Source organism: Delphinapterus leucas, chromosome 6 (genome assembly GCF_059928025.1).
Source record: "Delphinapterus leucas isolate spDelLeu-1000000601 "Yukka" chromosome 6, BTC_Dleu_Yukka2, whole genome shotgun sequence".
NCBI classification, from domain to species: Eukaryota; Metazoa; Chordata; class Mammalia; order Artiodactyla; family Monodontidae; genus Delphinapterus; species Delphinapterus leucas.
In genome coordinates, this window is record NC_143134.1 from 69,342,418 (window position 1) to 69,370,055 (window position 27,638).

General features: G+C 40.5%; 1 protein-coding gene across 5 annotated transcripts in view; it reads right to left on the bottom strand.

Moving 5' to 3' along the window:
- The window catches only part of PDCD1LG2 (programmed cell death 1 ligand 2), a 132,289-nt gene that overhangs the window by 65,541 nt on the left and 39,110 nt on the right, over nucleotides 1-27,638 (bottom strand). For all 5 annotated transcript variants that reach the window (XM_089912532.1, XM_089912529.1, XM_022573654.3 and 2 more), the window contains 2 exons: nucleotides 17,117-17,185; nucleotides 7,189-7,494 (listed from right to left, as the gene is read on the bottom strand). In XM_089912532.1, coding sequence (XP_089768658.1) covers nucleotides 7,189-7,494; nucleotides 17,117-17,185 — 375 coding nt within the window. The remainder of the gene's footprint in view (nucleotides 1-7,188; nucleotides 7,495-17,116; nucleotides 17,186-27,638) is intronic.

Here is a 27,638-nt window from a genome sequence, read left to right on the forward strand (position 1 = left end):
GGATATATAAATAAGGGAAGAGATGGGAGAGATGTTCAACTAAAAGAATCGGCGAGAAACGATGCGACTGACAGGGATTGATTTCCAAAATATACAAACAGCTCATAGAGCTCAATATCAAAGAAACAAACAACCCAATCAAAAAGTGGGCAGAAGACCTAAATAGACATTTTTCCAAAGAAGACATACAGATGGCCAACAGGCACATGAAAATACACTCAACATCGCTAATTATTAGAGAAATGCAAATCAAAACTATAATGAGATTATCACCTCACACCAGTCAGAATGGCCATCATCAAAAAGTCTGTAAATAATAAATGCTGAAGAGGGTGTGGAGAAAAGGGAACCCTCCTACACTGCTGGCATGAATGTAACTTGGTACAGCCACTATGGAGAACAGTATGGGGGTTCCTTAAAAAACTAAAAATAGAGTTACCATATGATCCTGCAATCCCACTCCTGGACATATATCCAGAAAAGACGAAAACTCTAATTCGAAAAGATACATGCACCCCAATGTTCAGAGCAGCACTATTTACAATACCCAAGACATGGAAGCAACGTAAATGTCCACTGACAGATGAATTGGTAAAGAAGATTCCATTGTATGGTACATACATACAATGGAATATAACTCAGCCATTAAAAAGAATGAAATAATACCATTTGCAGCAACATGGATGGACCTAGAGATTATCATACTAAGTGAAGTAAGTCAGACAGAGAAAGACAAATATGTGGAATCCAAAAAAGTGATACAAATGAACTTATTTACAAAACAGAAACAGACTCATAGACATAGAAAACAAACTTATGGTTACCAAAGGGGAATGGGGGAGAGGGATAACTTAGGAGTCTGGGATTAACAGATACACACTACCGTATATAAAACAGATGAACAACAAAGATATACTGTATAGCACAGGGAACTATATTCAATATCTTGTAATAACCTATAATGGAAAAGAATATGAAAAAGAACACATATATATATCTGAAACACTTTGTTGTACACACTAACACAACATTGTAAATCAACTATACTTCAGTTTGAAAAATAAAATTTTTAAAAAAGAATGAGCAAGGTTTGGGGGAGGGACAGGAGCACACACCCTACATTTATGTAAAATTAAAGATGTCTCCACAGCCTCTTTCTTATTAGGGAAATGGCTGAAAAGACATCATTATCAGCAATACACAGTGGGGAAGCTGGACTGAGGGTGACATTCTTAGGAAAAGATGAGTAAAGTTTAGAATTTCAGAGGTGGAAGTGATCTTAAAATTTGATTAGTCCAACTTCCTGCTCAACGAGAAGTATCTTCTCCAGCAGCTTTGCTAAATAACTATCTTGATGAATGTTTCACATGCACTTGGAAACAATGTGTATTCTGCAGTTGTTGGGTATAAATTTTATATATGTCAATTAGATCAAGATGGCTAATTGTGTTGTTCTACTCTTCTATTTTCTTTTTTGTGTGTTCTACCAGTTATAACAGAGATGAGTTGAAATCTCCAAATATAATTATGGATTTGTTTACTTCTCCTTTTAGGTCTGTCAATTTTTGTTTTATATATTTTGAAGCTATATGGTTAGATGCATACATGTTTAGGATTGTTACATTTTCCTGTTGAATTGATTTTTTCTATCATTATGAAATGCCCCTTTTTATCTTTAATAATACTTTTCTTCTTGATATTAGTAACCTGCTAGATAACTAACTTTTGGTTAAACACATCTGTGAATTGAAACTCTTACTTCCAGAAGCAGTCATTGCCACAATTAGACAATAAGAAAGTTAAACTTTCATTGGGAGGATCATCCTTACGCCAAGTCAAATTTTGCCTCATGGTAGCTTCAACCCATTGGTACTTGCCTGGTTTAGCAAAACAACATATGGTAAGCATAATAGTTAAGAACATGGGCTTCAGAGTCGGAAAGGTTTGACTAGGCTTAAGCCAAGTGGTGGTTATGTGACCTGTCAAGCCTCAGTTTTCTCATTTGTAAAATAGGTACGATAATACTTATCCTTAACAGGGGTGTGAGGATGATTAAATGAGTTAGGTACCTAGAACTTATTAAATAGTCAGTTAGTACTGTCAATTATTATTATCTCTTTCATGTGACAAAACCCTTCAGATATCTGAAGATCACTGGCAAGACCCCATATAGTCTTTCCACCTCTTAGGTAAAACATGCCTACTTCCTTCAACCATATCTCACAGGACATAATTTTCAGCCCCAGTTCCAGGTAGCACTCCTTGGATACACTTTGTTTTTGCCAGTGTAACATGACCTATATTCCAGATATGATCTAAGCAGCACAAAGTGTAGTGTGACTAATTATTTCCTATGTGCTGAGTACACTTCAGGCCCAACACAGGGTTTTAAAGCAGCCTAAGGTCGTAAGATCGATTTCGTTGAGTGATCTACTGCCCAGCTAGGTTGGCTATAACAGACGCCTTATCACTTGGAGATGGTCTCCAGGTTGACCCAAGACCTTTGTTGCCCCTTAGTCAACAACTACTACTTGTTCAGTCGGTTATAGATCCAGTCAACTACACTATTATTCATCCCATGTTTCATCACTTTATGCACAAGGTGTGTGCTGTGTGGGTCCTGGGCCTGTTTGCCCTTAGATCAGTCCCTCAGTTTCTGCTCTATACGGCGGGAAGGCTGACTCCTGCAGGCTGTGTATCCCAGGCTCGTGACAGCCAACAGCAGGCATTCGGGAAGATGTGAGAGTTAGCAGGAGGAAGGAGAATGAGTGTTTCTTCCCCATACTCTATGCTATAAGGCCTCTCCAGCAGCAGCCACAGCTCTTCACTGGCTCCAGATACCACTGGACAGGCCCACTTGGGTTCCACCCCTGGGCCCATTAACCCTGTCTTCCCCCTGTTCCTCCAGCCCAGCAGTGTGGTAGCAGCTTCCTGCTTTCGCTAATTGGTGATTTGCCTCCCTAGACCCCATTTGGCTTCTCAGTCTGTTCCATCAAAAGAATTACTATTTTCTGGTTTCAATTTCCATTGGTTTAAATGGTTTCTGTTATCCCAGTTGTCTCTATAATTCAAATGTTACTGGCAACTCTAGCATTTCTGAAATAAAGATAAGCTTTATTATCTTTACTACTGCACATAGTATCATCTGCTTTATCATCATAATGACCATAACTAAGGTGAAAAAATGTAGTTTTACATGCATTAATCTTAGAGGATCTTGACAGGTTTCTAGTAGTCACTGAAAGAAATCTTTTAGGATGGCTCTCAATTGGTCTGTTAAATGGCCTGGGGAGGAACATCAGGTTAACCAGTTTGTAATTCCCAGGAGCTTTCTCCCCTTCAAAATTCAGGATATTGTTTTCTTAACTCAGGGTTTCCTTATTCCCTTCAGTTTCCCCAAGGGAGAAAAGACACTGAGAGCAGATTTAGCCCCATTAGTAAGTTTTTTTAGCAAATGCTTTCTCTGGGCCTAGAGGCTAAATGTACACACATCATTTCACTACTGAGTTGCTTCTCTCGGGCTGTTCTCCTCCCTATGCCCTCTGCCATCTGACTTCCCCTTTTAGGGTGAAGGCCATTTCTCTTGCAGAAACGGAGACTATGCTGCCACCTTCCTCCACTTGTTGAAGTTGTACTCTATCTATCTTGGGCCTTTTTGTTGATTTAAAGTACGTCTGTAAGCCTCAGCCTGCTCATGCCTTCAGGCTGGTTTGGCCCTTCTGTTCTTAGTACCTGCTCTGTGTCTATCTGGGATCCTTGCTCAGGCCAGTTCTCAACCTGTGGGCTCAATCCCTGGCTTCTCAGGGCCTCTGTACCCTTTTCTTCAGTCGTGCTCCCTGGCCTTCTTCCGACAGATTTCTAATTGCCTTGGGGTTGCAACCTGGCCTTTCAAAAACTGCAGCCTTCTGTTACTGTCTCTTCTAGACTCTCTAGCCATGCTACCTAGCAATTTTTTCCCTGTCCTTATGAAATCAATTCTTTTTTCACTATATTTAATATGAACTGTTGCCCAGACATCAAAGAAAATGCTATAAACCCATTTTCAAGGTGTATGCCAAAACTTAGGCATTTTAAGGACAAAGCACATCCTTCCTCTAGTCTTGTTCTGTGTAAGCGCACCCTAACTGGAGTCCCAGATCTCCCCTGCTTCCTTCAGACACCCCTCATCTGGGTAGAATATCCTTATGTGCTGGTCTTCAATCTTTTTTTGTTTGTTTGCATTCCTCCTAAAACAATCGTGATGCAGTGTGCTCCTTCTCACACATTGATTAAGTTCATTCTTAGAATATATCATAGGTTTCTATATTGGAAAAATATACGATGTTTAGCCTGTTATAAACACATATGTTTAGTAAGGCAATTATTTCACTCTTTATAAATGTATCCAATGTCACCTAGAAATCAAACAAGGTGTCTTTCATACACTCCACCATCCAATTAAAAATACATATAAAAATTCTTCTCTAATGGTCAGAACTTTACATTGTTTCTTTTTATTCCTCAAATATCAGTTCCCATTCCACTTCTGCAGAATTTTATCCTAATGCAACATGTTTGAACACTCTTTTGGTGATTATCCTTTTGTTTCTTTGCAACAACAAAACATGTATAGCTATTGAAATTAAATTTATTTTCTTGTGGCCATGAGGCTTTAAGTGTTCAAAGTTTTCTTCTGCATTGAAATCTAATTTCCATTATTATCAGTACATGTAAAATCAAAACATAAAATATTATGAATATTGATAATTATTAAACATAAAAAAGTTTACTAGAAATGTATCTTTTAATGGGATGGATGGGGCTCTCTTTTTCAATCCGTTCATGAATCTGAGGATGCATATGACTTATGGTTGGAATGAGACAAGGTTCAGCATCAATTCTATTTCTATTTTTCATTTTTTGTAGCTATAAGGGCTAAGGAATCTTGCTTATATGAATAAGTAGGTGGGAATGGAAGGAGTTCGGTTATAGTAATATCATTTCATTCTTTGAAAGCCTTATGATTTATATGACAAAAAATTACTTTATTTTTTTATTATCAGCTGTTAACTCTATTAGGGCCTCCTTCAATTTTGTTGAAAACAGAGAATTTGATACCTCCTGGTTTGCAGAAGGATTTGTTAGTCATTACAATTTGGTATGGTATCAATATTTCCAATCATTCTTTTGTTTATCACTATGGAGGATTTTATACCTCAGGGCAATGCACTGTATTCATGATGGGTGAAAGGGAGGCTTTTTACGAAGTGGGTAAAGCAAAAATAAAAGAGGAAGCGTTTTAGGAGAACCCCAAGAGCCTTGCCTGGAAGGCATATTCTCAGGCACACTCAATTTGGGGAATGAGTACTTGGGGAAGATGAAGATCTAGAAACTAATTTCCTAAAACCGCCTATGCTATGCATCTCATAGAAAGTCTTTGTGATCCCATATACTCTAGCTGGAAGATCATTAAGGGTTTAAGGAATTAATTAACTAATTAATTAATTAAGGTTTGAGGAATAAATCTGTTCCTCACCTGATTCATCCCTGGTCTAGATGAGGAAGCAGGCAGAGTGCCCTCCCATGGATGAGGGACATCCCTCAGCCTGAGCGAGAAAGAGGCGGACTGGTACCAAATTGCCCAAAGACCCTAGGTGCATTATAACACTCAAATAGAGATCAACAAACATGCGGCAGTGATTTAGGGGTGCAGATACCCAAGTACACTAGGGGATTGTGAGGATGTAGAGCCCTCTCTCTTCCAGTTGACTGAACTCAGACTAACTTCAATGCTCTGGAGTTCCTCCCAGTTGATGCCTGTTTGTAGGAAATACAATAAAGATAGAAGGCAGTTACATCCAGCTAAGGGCTTTCCTGATGACTCACTATTAGTTGAGATGTAAGAGGGCACCATCCCTGCAGTAATTGAGGGTCTTTGGTCCAAACCTCTGGGCACTCACCGTATGCCAAGCACCATACTCAGCTCTTTATGTTCATTATCTCTTTTAATTTTTACAATAATCCTATGTGGTAGATGATACTATTCCTATTCTTTTACAAATAAGAAAAATGCTAGATTAAGAGAGGTGAAATAACCTGCCCAAGGTCAGGTGAAAACAATATTCAACCTCGTGTCTAATTATTCTAGTTTGTCCTTCTTTATACCAGATCATAAAGTCACCCCACTGCTGTCAAGGTCAATGGTCTTTAGGGACCAAAATCCACAGACCCTCCAGAAGACAGAACATATCCTCTGAGTGTAATGTGTGGAATAGGGAGGGGACAGAGAAAAACTGACATCGTTTAACTCAGACCAGTCAGCGAAGGCTGAAAAACATAAGCCAATGAACAGAGCCAAATCTATTCTTCTACAGATGTTATATGTCTTTCCTCAAATGACCTTCCCCAGAACAAACAAGAACTTGAAGATTCTCTTCAGATTTAGGTTCTTGGCTCGTGTTGTGGTGGAGGGAGCCCTAAACCCAGAGGAATGGGGACAGCTATTGATTCACTGGCTCCCTCAAGCTACCCATTTCAATTCTCTGGACTTCAGCTGTTTCATGTGCAATAGATTAGGCTGGGACTAGAGTAGCATTTTCCAAACTTTTTAGACTATGACCCAGAGTGAGAAAAAAATTATCACACCACGAGCCAAGATGCACACACACGCGTGTGCGCACACACACACACACACCCCTCTGAAATAATTTGTGTTTCACAAAACAACACTAATCCCTACTATGTGATGCCCTGATATATTCTATTCTATTCATTCGGTTCATTCATTTTATTGGTAAAAAACACCCACCTGGTTGCTACTCATTAAACTGATATTTTAATCTGTTAATGAGTGGCAAATCATGGTTTAAAAAACTCTGGACTCTGAAAGAGTAGTTTAATATCAAGTCAGTATTGTTCCTGTGAATTAGGCAAAACTTATCTTTGGTACTCTCCCACCTTTCAGGGACTCATTTTCCTGGCTTTCTCTAGACCAGTTTTATTCCCTTTACCCCTATTTACCCTCACCTCCACTGCTTTATACTCAGATATCAAAAACTATTTCTGAGCAGGTGCATTTGTTTTCTCTGAGGTATCTCTGTCTCTTTATAGCCATCCTCCTAGTTTTGGTTTGAGCTTGTTACTTGCAGCTAATGCAGGTCCTGTGTTGGAGAGATGCCTCCATGTATTCCAGTCCCTGAAACTACTCACCTTTGACTTTCAGAGTCAGGTACTTGTAGTCCCAGGCGATCCCATAGATGATCAGGCAGCGGTACTGCCCTGCATCTCTCACTTGGACTTGGGGGATGTGGAACAAGGCCTTCCCCAGGGGCAGCTGCTCCTCTAGCAAAATGGCTCTTTCACTGAGCAAGGTTGTATCATTTTCCACCTTTTGCAAACTGGCTTTTAAAACTCCGAGTTCCACATGACCTCCGGTGTCAAAATCACACTCCAAGGTCACATTGCCACCGTAGTCTACCGTGTACATTTCCTTTGGGACCGTCACTGTGAAGAAAGCTGAACAGAAAATAAGACATTCTCAGATTGTCTGCCTTCACATTTCAGTTCTGTACAGAGTGGGACCTGAGGAGACCCATCCCACCCCCGTTTCCCAAGAGATACCTGTCATTATCTGGGCATTTGTGAAGGTTCCTTTCTCTCCTTTGCCCCCATCCATTCTGGGAAAGAGTAGAATTCTTGATCTGCTCTGAAGTAGTTCTCACCTCTCAACACTCCTCACCTGTGCAGCTGACTGCCTTCCTACCCCCTATTATCCAGGCTCATTTTCTTCATATGGGTCAAATTACATCATTATCTGCCAAATTCTACCTCCTCTCACCAGTGATAGTAATAATAACTATCACCCATTGAGTTCTTACTAGGTGTTAGGCCTCTGCTAACACATGATCTCTTTTAGTCCCCCCAGGAAGCCAGTGACGTAGAGCTATCTTCTTTTTAGAAAATGAAACTGAGACACAGAAAGGTTAAGCAACTTGCCTAACATTGCACAGCCAGGAACAGACCCAGGTATTGTTAAGTTCAAGCGCTCTTAACCATCACATCATACAAGTCTACTGTAGAAGCGTCTTTTCTGTCAATAAGAGGAAAGAAAGAATGGAACTAATACTTAGTGTATACCTACTATGTGCCAGCCACTGTTCTAGGCTCTTTATAACTATATCATTGGGACTTCCCTGGTGGTCCAGTGGTTAAGACTACACGTTCCCAAGGCAGGGGGCCTGGGTTCGACCCTGCATGTCTCAACTAAGATCCCGCATGCAGCAACGAAGATCCCGAGTGCCACAACTAAGACCCGGAACAGCTAAATAAATAAATGTTTTTTAAAAAACCTATGTCATTTAATACTGAAAATACAAGCATGAAACATGTATTATCATTACTGTTTTATAGTTGAGGAAACTGGGTCAAAGAGGTTTGCTCCAGGATGTACAGTTAGTAAAGTTAAAATTCAGAGCTAGTCAGATGGTTGACTTCAAAATCTGTAGTCTTTGAAACAGTATTTCCCAAAACGTGAGGCACATACTTCTAGAAGTATGCAAAATGATTTTAGATACAGCAGAATCAAGGCCCAAAGGGAGTTGGATTATTCGGAGAGGAATTTATTCCCTCTTCAATTCTATTTCAATCCTTCAAATTACATATAATTTGCAACTAGACTCTCACGTCTCTAGCAATGGTTATTTTTCTTTTTATTTTATTTTATTTATTTATTTTTTATTTTTGGCTGCTTTGGGTCTTCGTTGCTGTGCTTGGGCTTTCTCTAGTTGTGGCGAGCGGGTGCTACTCTTCGATGCGGCGCATGGGCTGCTCACTGCAGTGGCACCTCTTGTTGCAGAGCATGGGCTCTAGGTGCGTGGGCTTCAGTAGTTGTGGCTCGTGGGCTCTAGAGCGCAGGCTCAGTAGTTGTGGCACACGGGCTTAGTTGCTCCGCAGCATGTGTGATCTTCCGAGGCCAGGGCTCAAACCAGTGTCCCCTGCCTTGTCAGGTGGATTCTAAACCACTGTGCCACCAGGGAAGCCCTATTTTGCCTTTTAATAAAACAAGAAGCTCTCAGGCAGATATTATTATCTGGGTAGAATTTAACAGCACCACTTTACTTTCATTGCATTTATTTTTGCTCATATCCTCTATTTACCTGTACCAGTGACACTGGTTTTCCATTTACCACAAGGGTAGATTGTTTTGTTCAAAAAATAAAAGCTCTCTTGCCTTCCAAGATGGCCCACACTCTGTCTGTGGAGCATGTATCTCCCTGAATAAACCTTCTTTCACTTTACTATGTCTTGCTCTTGAATTCTTGCCTGCACAAAGCCAAGAACCCACACTTGGCGGCCATCCTAGGGACTCAGACATGACTTGGGATGTGACCATCCTCTCGCACCCCACTCACTTTCCTGCAACATCTTTTCTGGCACCCAGTGCGGGGCCTCAAAGGCCATAATCTCGATCCGCCTATTGGGCTATGGCTCCCCTCTGAAGGGTGGCTGGGCCTTATCCTGAGCCATGGAGATTCGAGTAGCCCGTTAAGTGGCAGCTGACGTCGCCTGCAGGATCTGGCAGAGACCAGTTCTCTGGCCGTGAAGAAGCGTACTGAGGCCAAGGCTTTTCCCCCTCAGTCTTTCTCATTCTCCTATTGCTCTATCTCTTTGGACTTGAAAAGATCCACCCAGACGACCACCGAACATCCAAGTTAAGACTGCGCAGCAAGTAATTGACAACTTGGTTGGGTCTAAAGAACTCCTGCCAGGGGGCTTATCTGGTGGCGGAGTGGTTGAGAATCTGCCTGCCAATGCAGGGGACAGGGGTTTGAGCCCTGGTCTGGGAGGATCCCACATGCCGCGGAGCAACTAGGCCCGTGAGCCACAACTACTGAGCCTGCGCGTCTGGAACCTGTGCTCCGCAACAAGAGAGGCCGCGATAGTGAGAGGCCCGCGCACCGCGATGAAGAGTGGCCCCTGCTTGCCACAACTAGAGAAAGCCCTCGCAGAGAAATGAAGACCCAGCACAGCCAAAAATTTAAAAAAAAAAAAAAATTAAAAAAATAAAAGCTCAGTTGATTTAGATAATTCTATAAAAACAATAGCACAAAGAGTAGTCAAACATGGCAAAACTAATGAAAGTAGTGTATGCATGAATAAATTGTGATAAATTGTACAAAATTATGCTGCTTCCATTATTAATGAGTGGTTAGTCATTAAGACTGAGTGTAAGATCTCGAAGTAGCTTCTGAATTGTGACAGAAGATTAGATCAAATTATGTTCAGTAGAGCTTACTTCATTAATCCATTCATTTAATCAGTCAAAACATCCACTTATAGTTGGGGATGGCTTCTAAGAATATGCTATTTGAGTGGTTGTTTCCACATAAAACATGGTATGGAAAGAGCCTGGGATTTAGTGACAGATGAACCTGGGTTCAAATTTTGACTATATCAGGATTATGAGCCCTTTGATCTTGATCATGCCATTTAAACTCTATGAGTCTCAGCCTCTTTATCTGTAAAGGTCGAAGATAACATCTACCTGTCAGCATTGTGGGGAAAACTAGACAAAATGGCACATGTGAAGTGCCTTATTTTGGCAGGTAGTCAACAAACTTTCTTTTGTACAATGTTTTAATTCTTGAGAAAGTGGTATTCGGACCACCCTGGATAACAGATTTCACAGTATAAATAGTTTGGGGGTTTTCTGTTGCTTGAATGATTCACATCACAATTCTCTTCTGACTGGAGTTTTTCCTCCTACCATCCTGCAAATCTTTGAAGGCAGTGACCAGGTTGAATTTGCTTTGGCGTCTCCAGTGCCTAACACATACTAAATTCCAGTTAAGGGTTTAACATAAAATGACAAAAAGGGGCAGAGGGAGAAACAAAAGGATGACCCTCCCCATATTCACTTTTGCTTTCCTCTCATCAAAGAGCAACTTGCCCCAAATTGCACAAACTGGCATTCTTTTTTTTTTTTTTTGCCGTACGCGGGCCTCTCACTGTTGTGGCCTCTCCCGTTGCGGAGCACAGGCTCCAGACGCGCAGGCTCAGCGGCCATGGGTCACGGGCCCAGCCGCTCAGCGGCATGTGGGATCCTCCCGGACCGGGGCACGAACCCCTGTGCCCTGCATTGGCAGGCAGACTCTCAACCACTGTGCCACCAGGGAAGCCCCAAACTGGCATTCTTAATCACCACCCAGCACAGGTGTGAGTGTAGTGCACACACTTGAGTTTTTATCAAAAATTAATGACGAGCTTATATATTGCCTCCAACCCCTGTTTTAACCACAACTAGAACATTAGCGTGCCTTTCTGACAGAGATCTATGATACAAAAAGGAGTTCACAGCTGCCTGGTATTCTTTTGCGCAGGATGGGGGTGGGGCAGGCTACAATGTGAGTGCTTCTGTGTAAAACAACGCCAATTCAGCATTTGCTTGGCCAGGTTGAGAAGACTCTGGGACGATACATGTGAGAAAAGATGCCGTGCTTCTGAATTTCCCGCATGATTCCATTTTGTGGAATTCCCTGAAGACTTGTAATAACTCTCACCGGAGTCTCTGTAATAGGATACTCTTTAAAGTAGATTCCTTTAGGATTAGAATCATCTCCAAATACTTGAGTTATTAAGTCCCCTTATAATTAAAACAGAGCTGCCTGATACCAAATCCACTCTACCCTGGATAATAATATTTATTTATTCATTCTCTAATATGTATTAACCATATTCTATGCACCAGGTTCAGGAATTTACACTACTTTTACTCTCCTCATAGTACTTCCTTCTCTTATTTTATTACACATGATATAACAAGAAACAGTGAAGAGAAATGGGGCTTGCAGGGAAGGTTAATTGCTGAGCCTGAGATTTAACAAGAATCAGAGGACTTTGGGTGTAGTCTCTATTGAATTTATTTAGTAGATTTATTTACCACACTTATACTTTCTTCTCATGAGAGAAGGAACGCCTCTAACTTCCTCTGGAACTCCCCATAGCATACAGCAGAACTCCCCTCTTCACTGTCTGGGCCTTTGAAAAAAAAATCCATTTTCTGCTTGCTTTTCCGCTCTGCCTTGTGCAGCGTGTGTGTGTATATACAGAGGTTGGAAGCATAAAGTATGCTACCTCTCAGGCAGGTGACATTTTCCATCTAATGTTCACAAGAGGAAAGAGCAATTGGCAAAGATGAATCACATATCTGAGCCGCTCAGAATAACTAGAAGATTAATTGTTAGTTGGTCTATTTTGCCCCAACTAAAGCTTCTAAGACATGCAAAGCTTTGAGCTTGATTACTCGATACAAGATGACAAGTTTAGGAAATGCAATACTAAAATATTCTTACTTATTGTAAACTACAGAGGAAATCAAAACACTCTTGCAAGCAATTCTGTGAAGAGGTTTTTCTCAAGCTTGGCTGCACATTAGAATCACTAATGAGAGGGCCTCAACCTTGCATCATAAGAATCACCTGGGAAGCTTTTAAAACACACTAATGCTCAAACCCCACTTTGGATCCTCTAAAATTAAATTCTAATTATTTTGTGAGGCCAGCATCAATTAAAAAAAAAAAATTTCCCTAGGAGCTTCTAATGTGCAGGGAGCATTGAGAAACCATTGGTTGGACAAATAAAACACCTGCACTTGCAAACATTTTTTACCATCCTGCCATCCAAAGTGTTGTCCTCAGTTTTCCCTGGGAGCTAGTTAGGAATGCAGAATCTCAGCCCATGCCCTGGACCTAGAGAAGCAGAATCTGCATTTTAACAAGGTTGGGGTGATTCACATGCACATTGACATCTGAGAAACAGAGTTATAACACTGGTTTGCATTTGGACTGTGACTGGGAAGTAGAGTGAAAGATAACATTTATTAAACTCAGTGAAGGAGACACTGGGCTAAACTGTACATCACCATTTCATGTTCCCAAAACTCTGCAAGGTAGGAGTCACTACCCCCATTTTACAGATGGGGAAACTGAGGCTTAAAGAAATGATACAACTTGCCCAAAGTAAAAAAGTGGGAGCTCATGGAGTTGGAATTCAAATTCATATCTCTGTGTGTTGAAAGCTTGTACTTCTAACAGATAGGACTATATATCTACTGGCATGTGTATACTACATACATGAATGAAATAGATATACTTTCCAGCTTTATAATAAAGAAAAGACATTTGTTTTCTATTTCATATGTCACATGGTTATTAAATTAAACTCCAACCTAGCATTGAACTCCTGATGTCATCAGACAAAGGAGAAAACTGGAAAGTTTCCACAACTGCAAATTAAGCCAACAAAACATTCATTGGTCATCTTGACTAAATTCAAGGGCAAAGGACTTGGCCAGAGCATGAAAAATTAATAAATGCATGTTCTTTAGACAGATTAAAATAGCTGGCTTGAGTAATGCTGGAGCCTTTCTGAAAGTTCTTGGGGGAAGTTCGCCTTTTATTTGCAGTCAGGGCACCAATGGAGTCAGATCTGTCACATCTCCAGGAAACACAAAACAATTTATTTGCATTACCTACCAAGATAGCTTCCTCTTTAAGCTAATTTTACACCTTTTTTCCCCATTAACAACAGAAGCTTAAGTGTTTACAGACTTCTTAAGGTATTTTGAAAGGCGAGGATGGGTGTAGGCAGTGAGGGGAGGGGGGACTGCTTTACACAGCCAGCCTTCAGAAAGCTCTAGTTCCTGGCTTAGAATAGATGCTGCTCTGATCACTTGACACATGCACTCCTCTTAGCAGGAATGCTGCATGAGACATCTTGTCTATTAGAAATCCCTTCCCCAACCTGATTCTTCTGCTTTCTATACCTCAGGGGTCAGCAGATATAGTTTTGGAGGTCAGCTATAGGCTAAGTGGAATGACCCAGGGTGTGGTCCCTGCCCTAGAGTGACCTCAAGCATCACCCTGGTCATGGGCTTCCTGGGTTTTATTCTTCTCTGGTGGATGAAGAAAGAAGGAAACATCAATGAAAGACGTAAGACTGGGGTTACTTTTTCCTTCAAGACATGACAAAGTACAAAAATAAATATTTCCCCTTAAATGTGTCTGGGTAACAAGATGTCCTTAGGTTTTGAAATGAAAATATAAGAAAAAAATTGAACTACAACACTACAGTAGTAAAAGAGTGAGTGATATAAGTGAAAGAATATATACATAGATCAATAGAACAGAACAGAAGGTCCAGAAAAAGACCCACACAAATATGGACAATTTATTTTTTACAAAGGTGCAAAGGCAATCAACGGAGAAAAGATAGTCTTTTCAGTAAATGAACAAATGGGGCTGGAGCAACCGGATGTCCATGTGCAAAAAAAAAAAAAAAAAGCCCCAACCTATACTTCACACTATACAAAAATCAACTCAAGATGGATGGTCAACCTAAATGTAAAATGTACAACTATAAAGTATTTAGAAGAAAATCTTTCAGGTCTTGGGTTAGGCAAAGAGTTCTTAGATATGACAATCCATCAAAGAAAAAATTTGATAAATTAGGTATCTCCAAAATTAAAATCTTTCCTCTGCAAAAGACACTGTTAAGAGAATGAGAGGGACTTCCCTGGTGATCCAGTGGTAAAGAACCCATCTTCCAATGCAGGGGACGAGGGTTCGATCCCTGGTTGGGAAACTAAGATCCCACATGCCTCGGGGCAACTAAGCCCGCGCACCACAACTACTGAGCTCGCGTGCCTCAATGAAAGAGTCTGCATGCCACAAACTACAGAGCCCACGTGCCCTAGAGCCCGCACACCACAGCTAGAGAGAAGCCCACTCCCCGCAACAAAAGATCCCACATGACTCAACGAAGATCCTGCTAAGACCCGACACAGCCAAAAAAGAATGAGAAGATGAGCTACAGACTGTGAGAAAATATTTGTATATCACATATCTGATAAAGAATTTGTATCCAGAATATATAAAGAACTCTCAAAGCTGAACAATAAGAAAATAACCCAATTAAAAACAGTCAAATGATTTGATATGCCCTTCACCTAAGGAGATACATGAATGGGCAATAGGCACATGAAAATATGTTTATCCTCACTCGGTACTGGGGAAACGCAAATTAAACCACAGTGAGAAACTTCTACACACCTACTAGAATGAGTTAAAAAAGAAAAATAACAATGTCAATACCAAGGGCTGTCAAGGATGTGGAACAATTGGAACTCTCATACTTTGCTGGAGGGAATGCAAAAACAGTACAGATTCTAAGAACAGTTTGATGGTTTCTTATAAAGTTAAATATGTACTTACCATATGACTCAGTAATCCCACTCATAGGTATTCACCTAAGTGAAATGAAAACCTATGCTTCCACAAAAACCTATATACAAATGTTTATAGCAACTTTATTTATAATTGCCAAAAATAGGAAACAACCCAAAAGTCCCTCAAGTGGGAAATGAATAAACAAAATGTGGTGTGTACCTACAGAGTAATACTACTCAACAACAAAAAGGAATGAACTATTGATTCATATAACAATATGGATAAATTTCAAATGCATTATGCTAAGCGAAAGAAGCCAGACAAAAAGAATGTCTAATAAATGATCCCATTTATATGACATTCTGGAAAAGTTACAATGACAGGATAGAGAATAGATCGGTGAGTACCTGGGCTTAAAAGTTGGAGGAGGGTTTTTGTTTGGTGATAGAACTGCTCAGGATCTTGATTGTGGTGGTGGCTATATGACTATGTGTTTGTCAAAACTCATAGATGCTTTTATAAAAAAGAGTAAAATTTTACTTTATGTCAATTTAAAAATAAATATTTAAAAAGTGAAATGAAAATATTTTCCAATAGCTTTTCGCTTCAATCTTTAAATTATTTTATAGATAACATGGTAGAGCATCCACAGAGCACTCAAGTAAGGAAAGAGTTAATTTTGCCTGTCTCTAAAATTCCCAGCAGGGCAGGGTCTCTTAGAAAGGAAATATCAAGTGTTCCTTTAGCTGCCACTGCAAGGGCAGGGCTGAAGTAAGCAGAATATTGGGGTGTTCTCCAAGGATGGCCCCAAGTCAGTGTCTCTAACGCCAGACCAGGCTGAGCAGCCCAAGGGACGGGGAGAAACGTGACTGGGATCACCTGGAAGGGAGGGAAAAGCTCTTCAAAAAGTTATCAGTGCCAAAGAAGGCATTCTTTCTCAATGAAAGGCAGAATGTTGGATGACTTCCCATGGGATCGGGGCTGTTAACATAGAGGACCTAACCCCCTTTGTCCACCTCTGTCCTCCTCTCTTACCTACTGGTGTTCATCCACTATAAGGCACTCATGGTCCTGACCGCAGATGTGAATAGTCTGAACTACCTTCCCCAGGAAAGCAAAACTCTGAAACTGCTTTCCTCTTTGCTACCCACACCCTCCAGTAGAATATCTTTCTCCAAAATCCAAAGGCATAGCTTTAAGGTTCATTATTCATTTAGGTGCAAGGAAGACTCTGAGTTTCCAATTCAAGTAATCCACATTAATGTGTGAATGACCCATGGCTGCTACTGTTGCTTTTTTTTTTTTTTTTTTTCCGGTACGCGGGCCTCTCACTGTTGTGGCCTCTCCCGTTGTGGAGCACAGGCTCCGGACGCGCAGGCTCAGCGGCCATGGCTCACGGGCCCAGCCGCTCCGCGGCATGTGGGATCCTCCTGGACCGGGGCACGAACCCGTGTCGCCTGCATCGGCAGGCGGACTCCCAACCACTGCGCCACCAGGGAAGCCCTACTGTTGGTTTTTAAAAGAGGAGGTGTCCCCCCGACCTTTGTCTCCTCACTGTCCCTGACAGAAGAAAAAAGGACAGCTTCTTGGCAGCTCACCTTTCAGGACACTCAACCCATGCCTTCTTGTGTCAGTTCAGAAGTGCATGGCCTGAATGGTCCTGTCTTCTTGTTACTACCTTTATTGGAAAGTGGGGATAGATGGATTCTTAGTCCTTGTTTCTGTAAGACAGGGACATGGGTATGCACGTGCCACCCTGGGCACCATTCTTTTGGCTGTGCTTATAATAGCTGGTAATCACAGTTCCTCTCAAAGAAAGCCTTCAGCTCAAGGACTACATTCTCATCCTTGGCTTCAGCTAGGGGTCATCACCTGTTCCTCTTTCTCAGGCCCCTCCCTTTGACCTTTCTTACCTGCTGTCTGATGAAGCGGCATTCCCAGGCTCAAAATTAGCAGGAGAAGGAACATGTTCTGTACCGGATCTGAAACAGACAATTGAAAGTCTCAGGACCTTCTGCAGTTTTTCTGGGTCTCATGATTTGGTCATTTGCTCACTTCTGAAAACAGAACAGGGAAATGACTGGTAAACAAATCTTTAGGGGAGGCAGTGGACCATGGTAGAGTAGAGTTGGGAAGAGAAGTTAAAGGGTGATTGCCTAAAGGAGAGGAGAGATGGGGTAAGAAGAAGCGAGGCACCCTTTATCGATCCAAATTAGAAGCTCATATGAACCAGTGCTCATGAGTTACCCACACAGCTGGTTATCTGTACCTTTTTGTTTCTTCCATAGTTTCAGTGTAGGCCCTTGAAAACCAGTCTTGTTCATCAGATGAATAATGCACATCATCTTTTCCAGCTGGACTGGAACTCTGTGAGTTGGACACTCAGTGCTCAATAGAACAGAGCTGGATTCTCAATTAATACTTGCTAGTTGACTGAGCAGGTAAAGTTGTCAAGCTCTTTAGAGTGCTGTGATCCAGTGTGCCCATCACTTGAACTACCTGTTACTAAGAGGTGCAGACAGGGATTGCAGAGAACTGCAAACCCAGCTGAGTGGGTGCCAAACCCTAGTCCTGCTTCACCTTTCGTGCTTCCACTTTTGCTCACAAACTTTCCCACCCAAGGACTTCTCACGGTTGAAGGCAAAAGGGACAGGGTATACCACTGTCAGCTTTTTTTGTCCTCAAAGCGGCTTTCAAAATTTTATTAGCCATGGAACCATTTCTTCAAGGGGAATCAATTGGAGCCATACATCTAAATCAGGTAAAAGCAGAGCTGCTCTGAGTACAATGGAAAGCCAGTGGAGGATTTGGATCAGGAGAATGACATGATCTCATTTACATTTTTAAAAGAGGATTCAGTTTTGGTGTAGACAATAGACTAGTGTTGTGAAGGAGAGTGGGATGGGCAAGATTGGAGGCAGAAAGATCAGTAAGAAATGTTTTCACAGAGATGATAATAGTTTGGACCAGAGTGGTGGGGCTAGTGGAGGTGAGAAGGGGTCTGTTGAAGGTTTTTTATATTTATACATTTTAAAAATGTATTAAAAATTTAAAATTGGTCCCTTAAATTTATTAAAACTTTTAATATCTTTATTGGAGTATAATTGACATACAATAGAGGATTATGTGTATGTGTGTATACATATATATTTAAGACACAGATGATTTAGTGGTATGATTCAGTGGTTTTTAGTATATTCTACAGAACTGTGCAACCCATATCACTGTCTAATTTTGGATCATTTTCATCACTGCAAAAAGGAACCCAATACCCATTAGCAGAAACTCCCCAATTCTTCTTCCCTCTCCCACCAGTCCCTGGCATTCACTCATCTCCTTTCTGTCTCTATCAATTTGCTTATTCGGGATATTTTATATAAATGGAATCATACAATATGTGGTCTTTTGTGTATAGCTTCTTTCACTGAGCATATTATTTTCAAGACTCATCTGTATTGTAACACATTACCAATACTTCGTTCCTTTCTATGACTGAATAATATTCCATTGTATTAACACATCACATCTTTCTTATCCATTCATCAGTTGATGGACATCTGTTTCCACTTGTTGGCTATTATGAGTAATGCTATTATGACATTCATGTACAAGTTTCTGTGTAGACATGTTCCCAAATCACTTGATTATATATGTAGGAGTGGAATTGATCAGTTAAACGGTAACTCTATATTTAACTTTTTGAGAAACTGCCCAACTGTTTATCAAATATATGATTTGCAATTACTTTCTCCTATTCTGTGATTGTCTTTTCAGTTTCTTGGTAGTGTTCTTTGAAGCACAAATATTTTAATTGTAAAGTACAAATTAATTTAATTTTGATGAAGGCCAGTTTATCTGTTTTCTCTTTTAATTGCTTGTGCCTTAGGTGTCATCTCTAAGAAAATATTGCCTAATCCAAGGTCACAAAGATTTACGTCTATGTTTTCTTTTGAGAATTTTATAGCTTTAGTTCTTATATTTAGGTCTTTGATCCAGTTTGAGTTAATTTTTGTGTATGGTGTGAGGTAAGGCTCCAGATTCATTGATTTGCACATGGACATCCAGTTGACTGCATAGTTTGTTTAAAGGAGTATTCTTTCTCCATTGAATTGTCATAGCACCCTCACCAAAAATCAATTGACATTAAATGTATGGGCTTAGTTCTGGAATCTCAATTCTATTCCATTGAACTATATGTCTATCCTATGTCAGTATCGCAGACTGTTGATTATGCGGAAGCTTTGTGGTAAGTTTTGAAATCGGGAAATGTGAATCTTCTAACTTGTTTTTCTTTTTTTTAAGACTTTGTGTGTGTGTATGTGTGTGTGTGTGTGTGTGTGTGGCTATTCTTGCTCCCTTGCATTTCCATGTGAATTTTAGGATCAGCTTGTCTATTTCCACACAAAAAAAGCAGCTGGAATTTTGATAGGGATTGTACTGAATCTGTAGATCCATTGGGGAATATAGCCATCTTTATAATATTAAGTCTTTTAATCCATGAATGGGGCATGTCTTTCCATTTATTTAAGTCTTCTATATTCTCAAGAAGATTCGATGGGAATTGCTGACAGGATGGAAATGTAGTTTGACAAAAGTAAAGAAATCCAGGAAAATTTCTAGGTTCGGAGCTTGAGTCACTAGGGCAATGGAGATACTATTTATTAAAAAGGAGAAGACTAAGAATGAAGCAGATTAGGGAGCAGAAATCAAAAATTGTATTTGGAATATGTTTGGTTTGAGATGTCTATTAGACACTCAAGTAAAGATGTTTAGTAGGTGGTTGGACAACTGGTGATCCAAAGTTTGGGGCAGAGATATAAATTTGGGAGTCATCAATGCATAAGTGTTACTTAAAGCCATGGTGCTGCATAGCACCACCTAAAGAGAGATAGAGAAGAGAAGGTGTCAAAGGACTGAGATACGGGGCATTCCAACACTTAGGGGTCTTTGAGAGGGAAGGTACTAGCAAAGAAGATTGAGAGAAGGGATATAAAGGTAAATTAACCATCTCTTTTATTTTCTGTATTCTGATGCTTTGACATCTGGAATCTTGCTGACTTTAGAGGGATTGCCCCCTCAGGATTAGCCGATTCCTAGAGACAGTAAACAACTGTCCCCTGAGTGTGCCTTTCATATGCAAACCAACCAGTCCAGAGCCCTACCTCCAATCACCTTTTTATTGGGCTCTCACTCTCTGGGTCACTATGTATCTGCCCTAATCACCCTAGGGTCAGTTACCAGATACCCCTATGCCCCCAAAGTCTGCTGAAATTATACAAACTAGCCCCATTCCTTCCTGTGGAACCCACAGTAGAGGCTCCTGCCTACTTTTCCCCCTTGCCCTCTGCCTCCTGTGTGACCCTGGTATTTGCCTGTATAGCCCACTATGGTGTGGCATGCCCCTTTCTCTTGGGATCTGTGAGTGTAACAAACTATTTTTTCAAAGGCAGTCACCTCCTGATCTGTTGGCCTCACCATTCCTAAATAATAGATATAATAATAAATAAAATAATAGTAATAAATAATAATAAAACCTAGAGTTTAAAACATAGTGCTGGAAGGAGGGAGTGATCAGTTGAGCCAAATGTTTCTGAGAACAGGATTTAGCAGAGTATGAAGGTCATGGATGACCCTGATAAACACAGTATCAGTAGATCTGGTACAGATAAAAATAGGAAATAAGGAAGTGGAGACAACAGAATATAGGCAACTTGTTAGAGAATAGTGCTTTAAAAGGGCGCAGAGATATGAGGCAGTAGCTAGAAGCGAATGCAAGGTCCACAGTGGGCTGTATTCTTGTTTTTAGTTTAGGGAGGGAAATATTACAGCAGATAACAACTAGGAACAGAATCTAGTGCTTTCTACCAGGAAATGCTCAAGACACACCTTAGCTAGACTTGAAAACCCTCTTCCTTACTGAAACTACAAATATATCCAGAAAAGATACCATTTTAAGCTGCACCTGCAGCCTAGCACTTGCCTAGCATTTTTTTTTTCCTAGAGTACAAAAGGATAGCATGTAACATACAGTTCTGGCAACAGAAAGGACTCTTGGTTCACCCATCACTCGTTTTAACTTCCCCTTCTTCCCTGCCCATCGAAGGGGACTTTCCTTGCACACTGTCTCCTTGAGTCAACTGAGAGACAGACACTGTCGTAAAGGTACTTTCCAACTAGCAGCCTTCTTTCTCCTAGGGATAAAGTGCCCCATGGAATGGTTAAGAGCTCAGGTTCTAACGTCAGACACATCTGAGTTCAGATTCTGAGTCTACAAAGTATTAGCCTCTAAGACCTTAGACAGTTTATGAAAACATTTTGTGTCCCATTTCCCTAAAGTGCCAATAATAATAACTCCTACTTCAAGCCGGAATCCTGGGGGCGTCATCTTAAATCTACACATCGCTTATCTTGCACATTCAGTCCAGCCCCCAGTCCTATTAATTCTACTTCCTGGATACACCATAGCAGAGCCTCCTCACTGCCATTTTTACCTCCTAGTCTTGTTTCCTTCTGCTCCATCCTTCTCTTGTCGTCACAAACCTTGACGTCATCCTTGGCTCCTGTCTTCTATCACCAGCATCTGATTCATTAACACATCCTATAGGCCCTTCTTTCAAATATATCTAGAATCTGACCATGTCTTACTGCTTCCATATCAACCTGAGCCATTATCGTGTCTTGTGGCTATTCTAACCTTGCCTTGCTACAGTTGATTCTCAACACAGGAGCCAGAGTGATTCTTTAAAAATGTAAGTCAAAGCAGGTCTGCTCAAAACCTTTTGATGGCTCAGTATTTCACTGAGAATAAACTCCTAAGTCTCTCCAATAACGAGGTAATAGGGGCCTCTGTCTTGAGTCACCCTGTCATGCTTTAGATGAGTGCACTGTAGCCATGCCCCTCCCTGCAGTGTGGGTGTTTGCTGGGTTGAGAGGTGTCATCTGGACCTCTTGACCTCCCCCCACTACCCATTATAATCTAGGTCCTTGGGATGCTGGAATTCACTGCCCAAATGGCCCTAAGCCCACTTCCAGGCCTGTGTAGTGTCTTCACCAAATCCAACCCTTCAAGTGTGGATCCTGCTGCCAGTGTGCCTGTCCCTACACCTGGATGCTTTTTTCGCTCTTTCTGGTGAGTCTGCCTTATGCAAAAAACTGCAACAGCACCACCCCTCCAGCATTCCCAATTCTCCTTGTCGTCTTTCTTTTCCAAAACTTTCATTACCATCTAACTTACCATATAGTGTACTTGTTTATTATATTATTACCTGTCATCTTCCATTAGAATATAATCACTCAAAGGACAGGGATCATTGTCTGTTTATTTACTACTATGCCTTCAGCCCCAGAACAGAGTCTGGCAATAAGTAGGTACTTGGTTAATACTTGTTGGATGAACTATCTCTTTACCTAGCAGGCAGAACAATCTCTTGAATACTGAATAATCACATCTGACCATGTCACTCCTGCTTAAAAGACTTCAACAGCTCCCACTATTTACAAGGTGAAGTTCTCCTTTAGTGTGGCCTACAAAACCTTCCCTGATCTGGCACCTCCTGCCTTGGCCACAGAGAAACACATGTGCTTTCCATGACTAGGACCTCACAGGTGCTTTGAGAAGTCTAATCTCACATCTAATCTCTTCTTATTTTTTCTAATCTTATTTTTCTTCTATCTCAATTTCTTCATGAGCTTAAAAAATTGTATTGCATCATAAATAACTCCTTAAGTGGCCTTACATTTCATGCATTCAACAGAAGTGGATAAGTCTTTCCTAACTGTCTTAGTCTATTTCTTCTGCCTCAATTGTATCTGCTACTCACCTCTAGTGTAAGTACTTAACTCATTACTTGTATGCTGATTTATTACACTTCTGTTTTCTAGGCTAGAATAGGAGCTCTTTGTACAGTCATCCCTTGGTATCTGCAGGATATTGGTTCCAGGATCCTCTGTGGATACCAAAATCCACAGATGCTCAAGTCCCTCATGTAAAATGGCATAATATAGTCGGCCATGTATGTAGGGTTGCAGAACCCTTTAGATACGGAGAGCGGACTGCACTTGATTAGGTCCTTGTTAACTGTGTGCTGAATGGACAAGTGAATGAGTGCTTGCATGCATGACAATTTAGCATCATACTCAGGAATCTGAGATCACTGGCTCCCACTTGACTCCACTCTATCCGAGAAACAGAAACCTTAATTTGGTTGTTTATTTTGGCCGCAAATAAGAACTTTCCATCGAATGGAGCCACTCACAACACAATGGGCCACTAATGGGGTGGGGAGGCATCATCCCTGGTATTGTTTAAGCAAAAGGTGCATGTTGAAGCAAGAGTTTCCACAAGAGGTGGAAGGTGATCCCTTTTTAAAAGCAAGATTATTTACAAGATTACCTCCCAGAAGAATGTTTCCACAGGTATCTCAAGCCCCTCACCAACCTCTCTCAAAAGACTAGGCTATCTGGATAAGACCTCTACCCTCTGGGTTCTTTAGGAGAACCACGTTTTCTGAAAGAGCAGGTTCTTGAAGGCTTTAATGTTGGGGAAGTATGAACTCTTTCATACTCAGACAGGCAAGGCCTGAAAGAATTTACTTAGAGAACTTACGGAGTGCATTGCCAAAATTAATTAACTCAATGCATCATTTAAAGAGTATCCATGTGTAAGGCACTCCTTTGGCCAAATGAGCATTGTGATGACTCTTCTCCACGATACAATGAACATGTTCAAACAACCACATCTCTCTCTAGCCTCCCCTTTTAAAATTCACCTTTGTTGTGGATATAAATATCTTATTGTTTATGCCTAGTCAGCTGTTAATTTTCATCTTAATTGTATATTCCTTATGTACATGTTTGGTTTTGCTAGCTTTTCCATCAAGCAGAGGGTGCTCATTGTAGCTATCTTTATATCAGTCAGGCTGGGCTCTAATGAATACTTTGGAATGTGAATGGAAAAAAGTAGTTTTTAATCAAATGATCAGTTTAGCTGAATTTCTTAATTTCTGGATAATTCTTAATGAAGTTATGGGTAATTCTTGATAATTCTGCCTATGAACATGTCGTAGTATTGCAGTTGAGGGCAAGTCATTATCTAAAATGGAACAGAATGGCATAGGATAAGCTTCAAGAACTTTTCCTGGTGGCTCCAGGAGTCAAGAAGGGCCCCCTCAGTAAGGAGATAATCAAGCTTGAGAGTGAGAAGAAGCAAAAGCTACTCTTTTTAGATTTGTGCAAAGTCCTGCTCAAATTGCTGCCCCCTTGGCTCTCACCCAGGCCACTAGAAAAGCTGCTTCTCTTGGTGGTGTGGTGGAAGCAGCAGTTCTGAGCTAGGCATCAGGAGACAGGAGTTCCAGTCTTTGCTCTGTCCCTGCTGCCTTAGGAACTCACTCTCCACTCTCTACAAAAGAAGGGGTGAACTAGGTGACTTCCAAGGTCCCTTCCATGTACCATCTATGCAACTAACAACCAATCTCTACCATTTTGTTTCGCCATGTTAGGTAATACTCAAGTGTGTAACATATCAAGATTTTTGATGAACCGTGAACATTTTAATATTTTTGATATTAAAGTGTGATTTCATTTCTAACTACCACAAGTATTATTGGCCTATCAGTAACAGTTGATCACTAGTGTTTAAGATAAAGTTAAGATATGTAAGAATGGCCTTATTCCAGCTGAAGTCTTTTACTCCTCCCCTCTAAAAGGCATTTAAGAAAGTGAGTTAAAATGATATCATGGAGATAAGTAAAATACTTCAACTTATAAATGTGTGTACATATGAATGTGTACATAGACATAAAGTTTAACTTTTGATAATTTAGGCACTTTGTTATTAGGAACATAAAGTAATGTGGGGAGTTGCATAACCTTTGTTGCCTAGGTTGTGGCAGAGCTAGTGACCGGTAATGCGAAGTTTGGGTGGTCAGCTATGTCCTCATCCAGGGAGACGTGGACCTGGAGAAATCTTCAAGAGTTTATGGATACCGTCAAGTGGAAGGTTCCTGCTTCAGTGGACATTCTCCTCCCTCCCCCTCCTCTTTTTCTTCCTCCTTCTGCTCCTTCTGCTTCTTCTGCTTCTCCTTTTGCTTCTGCTGCTGCTGCTTCTCTTTTTCCTCTGTTTCTCTATCCTGCTCAAGAAGATTAAGCTCCCCAAGGGAAGAAATTTCTGTCTGTTTTTGTTCCTTACTATATCCCTGGCACCCCAAACAGCTCCTAATACATGGTGGGTCCTCATTAATATTCACCGAATGATTAGATCATGCTCCTGTGGTCCAAGAGCCATAAATGGCCCTTCTAACATGGTGAGATTGCGAGGGATGGAAATCGGAAATCATCGAGTTCTCTAATATCTGAAGCTCTTGACCACACCACAGTCAATAAACAGAAATGACTGTGGACAAGGTATGTGAAAAATACTTTGTAAATGGCAAAGCGTTCTTTACATTCATTGTCATTATTACTTAGGATGGTGACTGATGATCTTTGGTCTAAAATTCCCATGAATTCCTAATATGGCCACTCCTTTCACTAACCCACGAAGGTTTCGCCTGGTAAAGTCTACCTAGTCTTTAAGACTCACTCAGCACCACCTCTTTCACGACTACTCCCCTGTGCCTCCTAAGTAAATGTTCACAGAACTGTTGTACCTTTCAGAGTACTTCTTGTCTATCTTGTATTTAATAGGTTATGTCTAACTTTCTGCTTAGTAGATGTTTAGATCTTATTCTGCTTATTTCTCCATAAAAGATACTAACAGCAATTTATTCAATTGTATTAAGAAGTCGTATCTTTCCGGAAAAATCAAGAAAATTTCTGTAAATTCTGAGGAGAAGGTTGTGATCAGAAATTGTAAGCAGGAAAACTTTTCCAAGCAAAATTTGCAAGAGAACCAAAAATTACTATAGGTGCTAGAAGGTTCACTTTCTGGTTGCTTCAGGCCCAGTTTCTTGCCATTTCACCTATCTACTGAAAGCTATTTGTGAATTTATAGATGAAATGAAATTTATGGTGCTGAAATTATGTACAGAGGTTTTAATTCTTTCTTTCTTTTATTCAAGACATTTACTCTATATTTTCTGTGTGGCAAGCTCTGGTATGCAGAGGTAAATAAGACAGAAACAAAGCTTTCAGAATTCTCTGGTCTCTAGAATAACCAAGGCACAGGCACTTTATGGAAATATCTCAAGAATCCTAGCAAATAATTTCTTTGTGTAATAATAACCAGCATAAAGGATCATGCTTGTATAACACTTTATTCTCTGCTGAGCATTGCTAGTCTTAACTCATTTTGCTTCTCCCTCTTCCCAAGTGTCTAGCACAGCCCTGGATATCTGTAAAGACCTAGATAAATACACAATAAACTGAATTGAAATACCTGACTTAATCACTGTTTTTGAAGCCAAGTGTCTAAAGCAAGAATTGTAAGTAGCAATGTTTTAAAATAATTTGGATCTGAGTGCCTTTGGCAAGTAATGCAGAGTTTGCCCCAGGCCCTGCTACTCCCTATTGTATGATCACACATTTTACTGTCTACCAGTTCCTACAGGCATTTGAGATTTTGGGGAATCTTAACAAAAGTAGCTCTGTTTTTAGAGGTGGATCAGAAATCTTTCAGTATTCAATATCTAAACCATCTAGACATAGGTAGACAATCTGTAGCCTTCAATTTAACTTAAATTCAAATTGAATCTCAACTTTTTAGTCAATAAACACTGAGCTCCCATTTTTTGCAAGTCTTTGCATTAGACTGTGGAGAATCAATAGAAGGATTCATCTAAGAAAGGATTCCTGCCCTTAAAGACATTATAACATAGTCAGAAGTTTAAGACTCATACATACGAAAAATACTAAGAAGTGGTGTAAAATATTTTGCATGACGATGCAAAAACCCTGGAAGCTGACTGGAAGAAGGGAGACTTCTCAGATGGATGGGATTTGAAATGAGTCTTTGAAGCACAGGTAGAAATTGGAGAGTTGGAACAACTCTTGAGGGCATTGCAGATGAGCCAGGAGCAAAGTTTTAGAGGTGCAAACACACAGGGCATGTTAAGGAAGACAATGACCAGCATAACCTGGCTGGAAATAAGTTTGGGACAAGAATGTTGAGAGCTTAGTGCCAGGTAGAGCTGCCAATAAAAAACAGTGACAGTCACTCAAAAACTGAGTGACAATAACAAAGAAGTCTGAAAAGATTAAATCTGAGTTTGTTTTTTTCAGTATATAATAGAGGGAGAGTGGAATTGGAGGCCAGCTACTTGATTAGGGGGTCACAGTGTTCATCCAGATGTTTGGTAAAGCATCTGATTTAGGATCAGAAGAGGGAAGAAAGGGAGAGGAAGGAGAAACTTCCTGTCAATAAGATAACTGACAGGACAACTGACAAAACAATTGACAAGTGATTAGTCACATGGGAAAGAAACAGAAGCAACAAGTTGA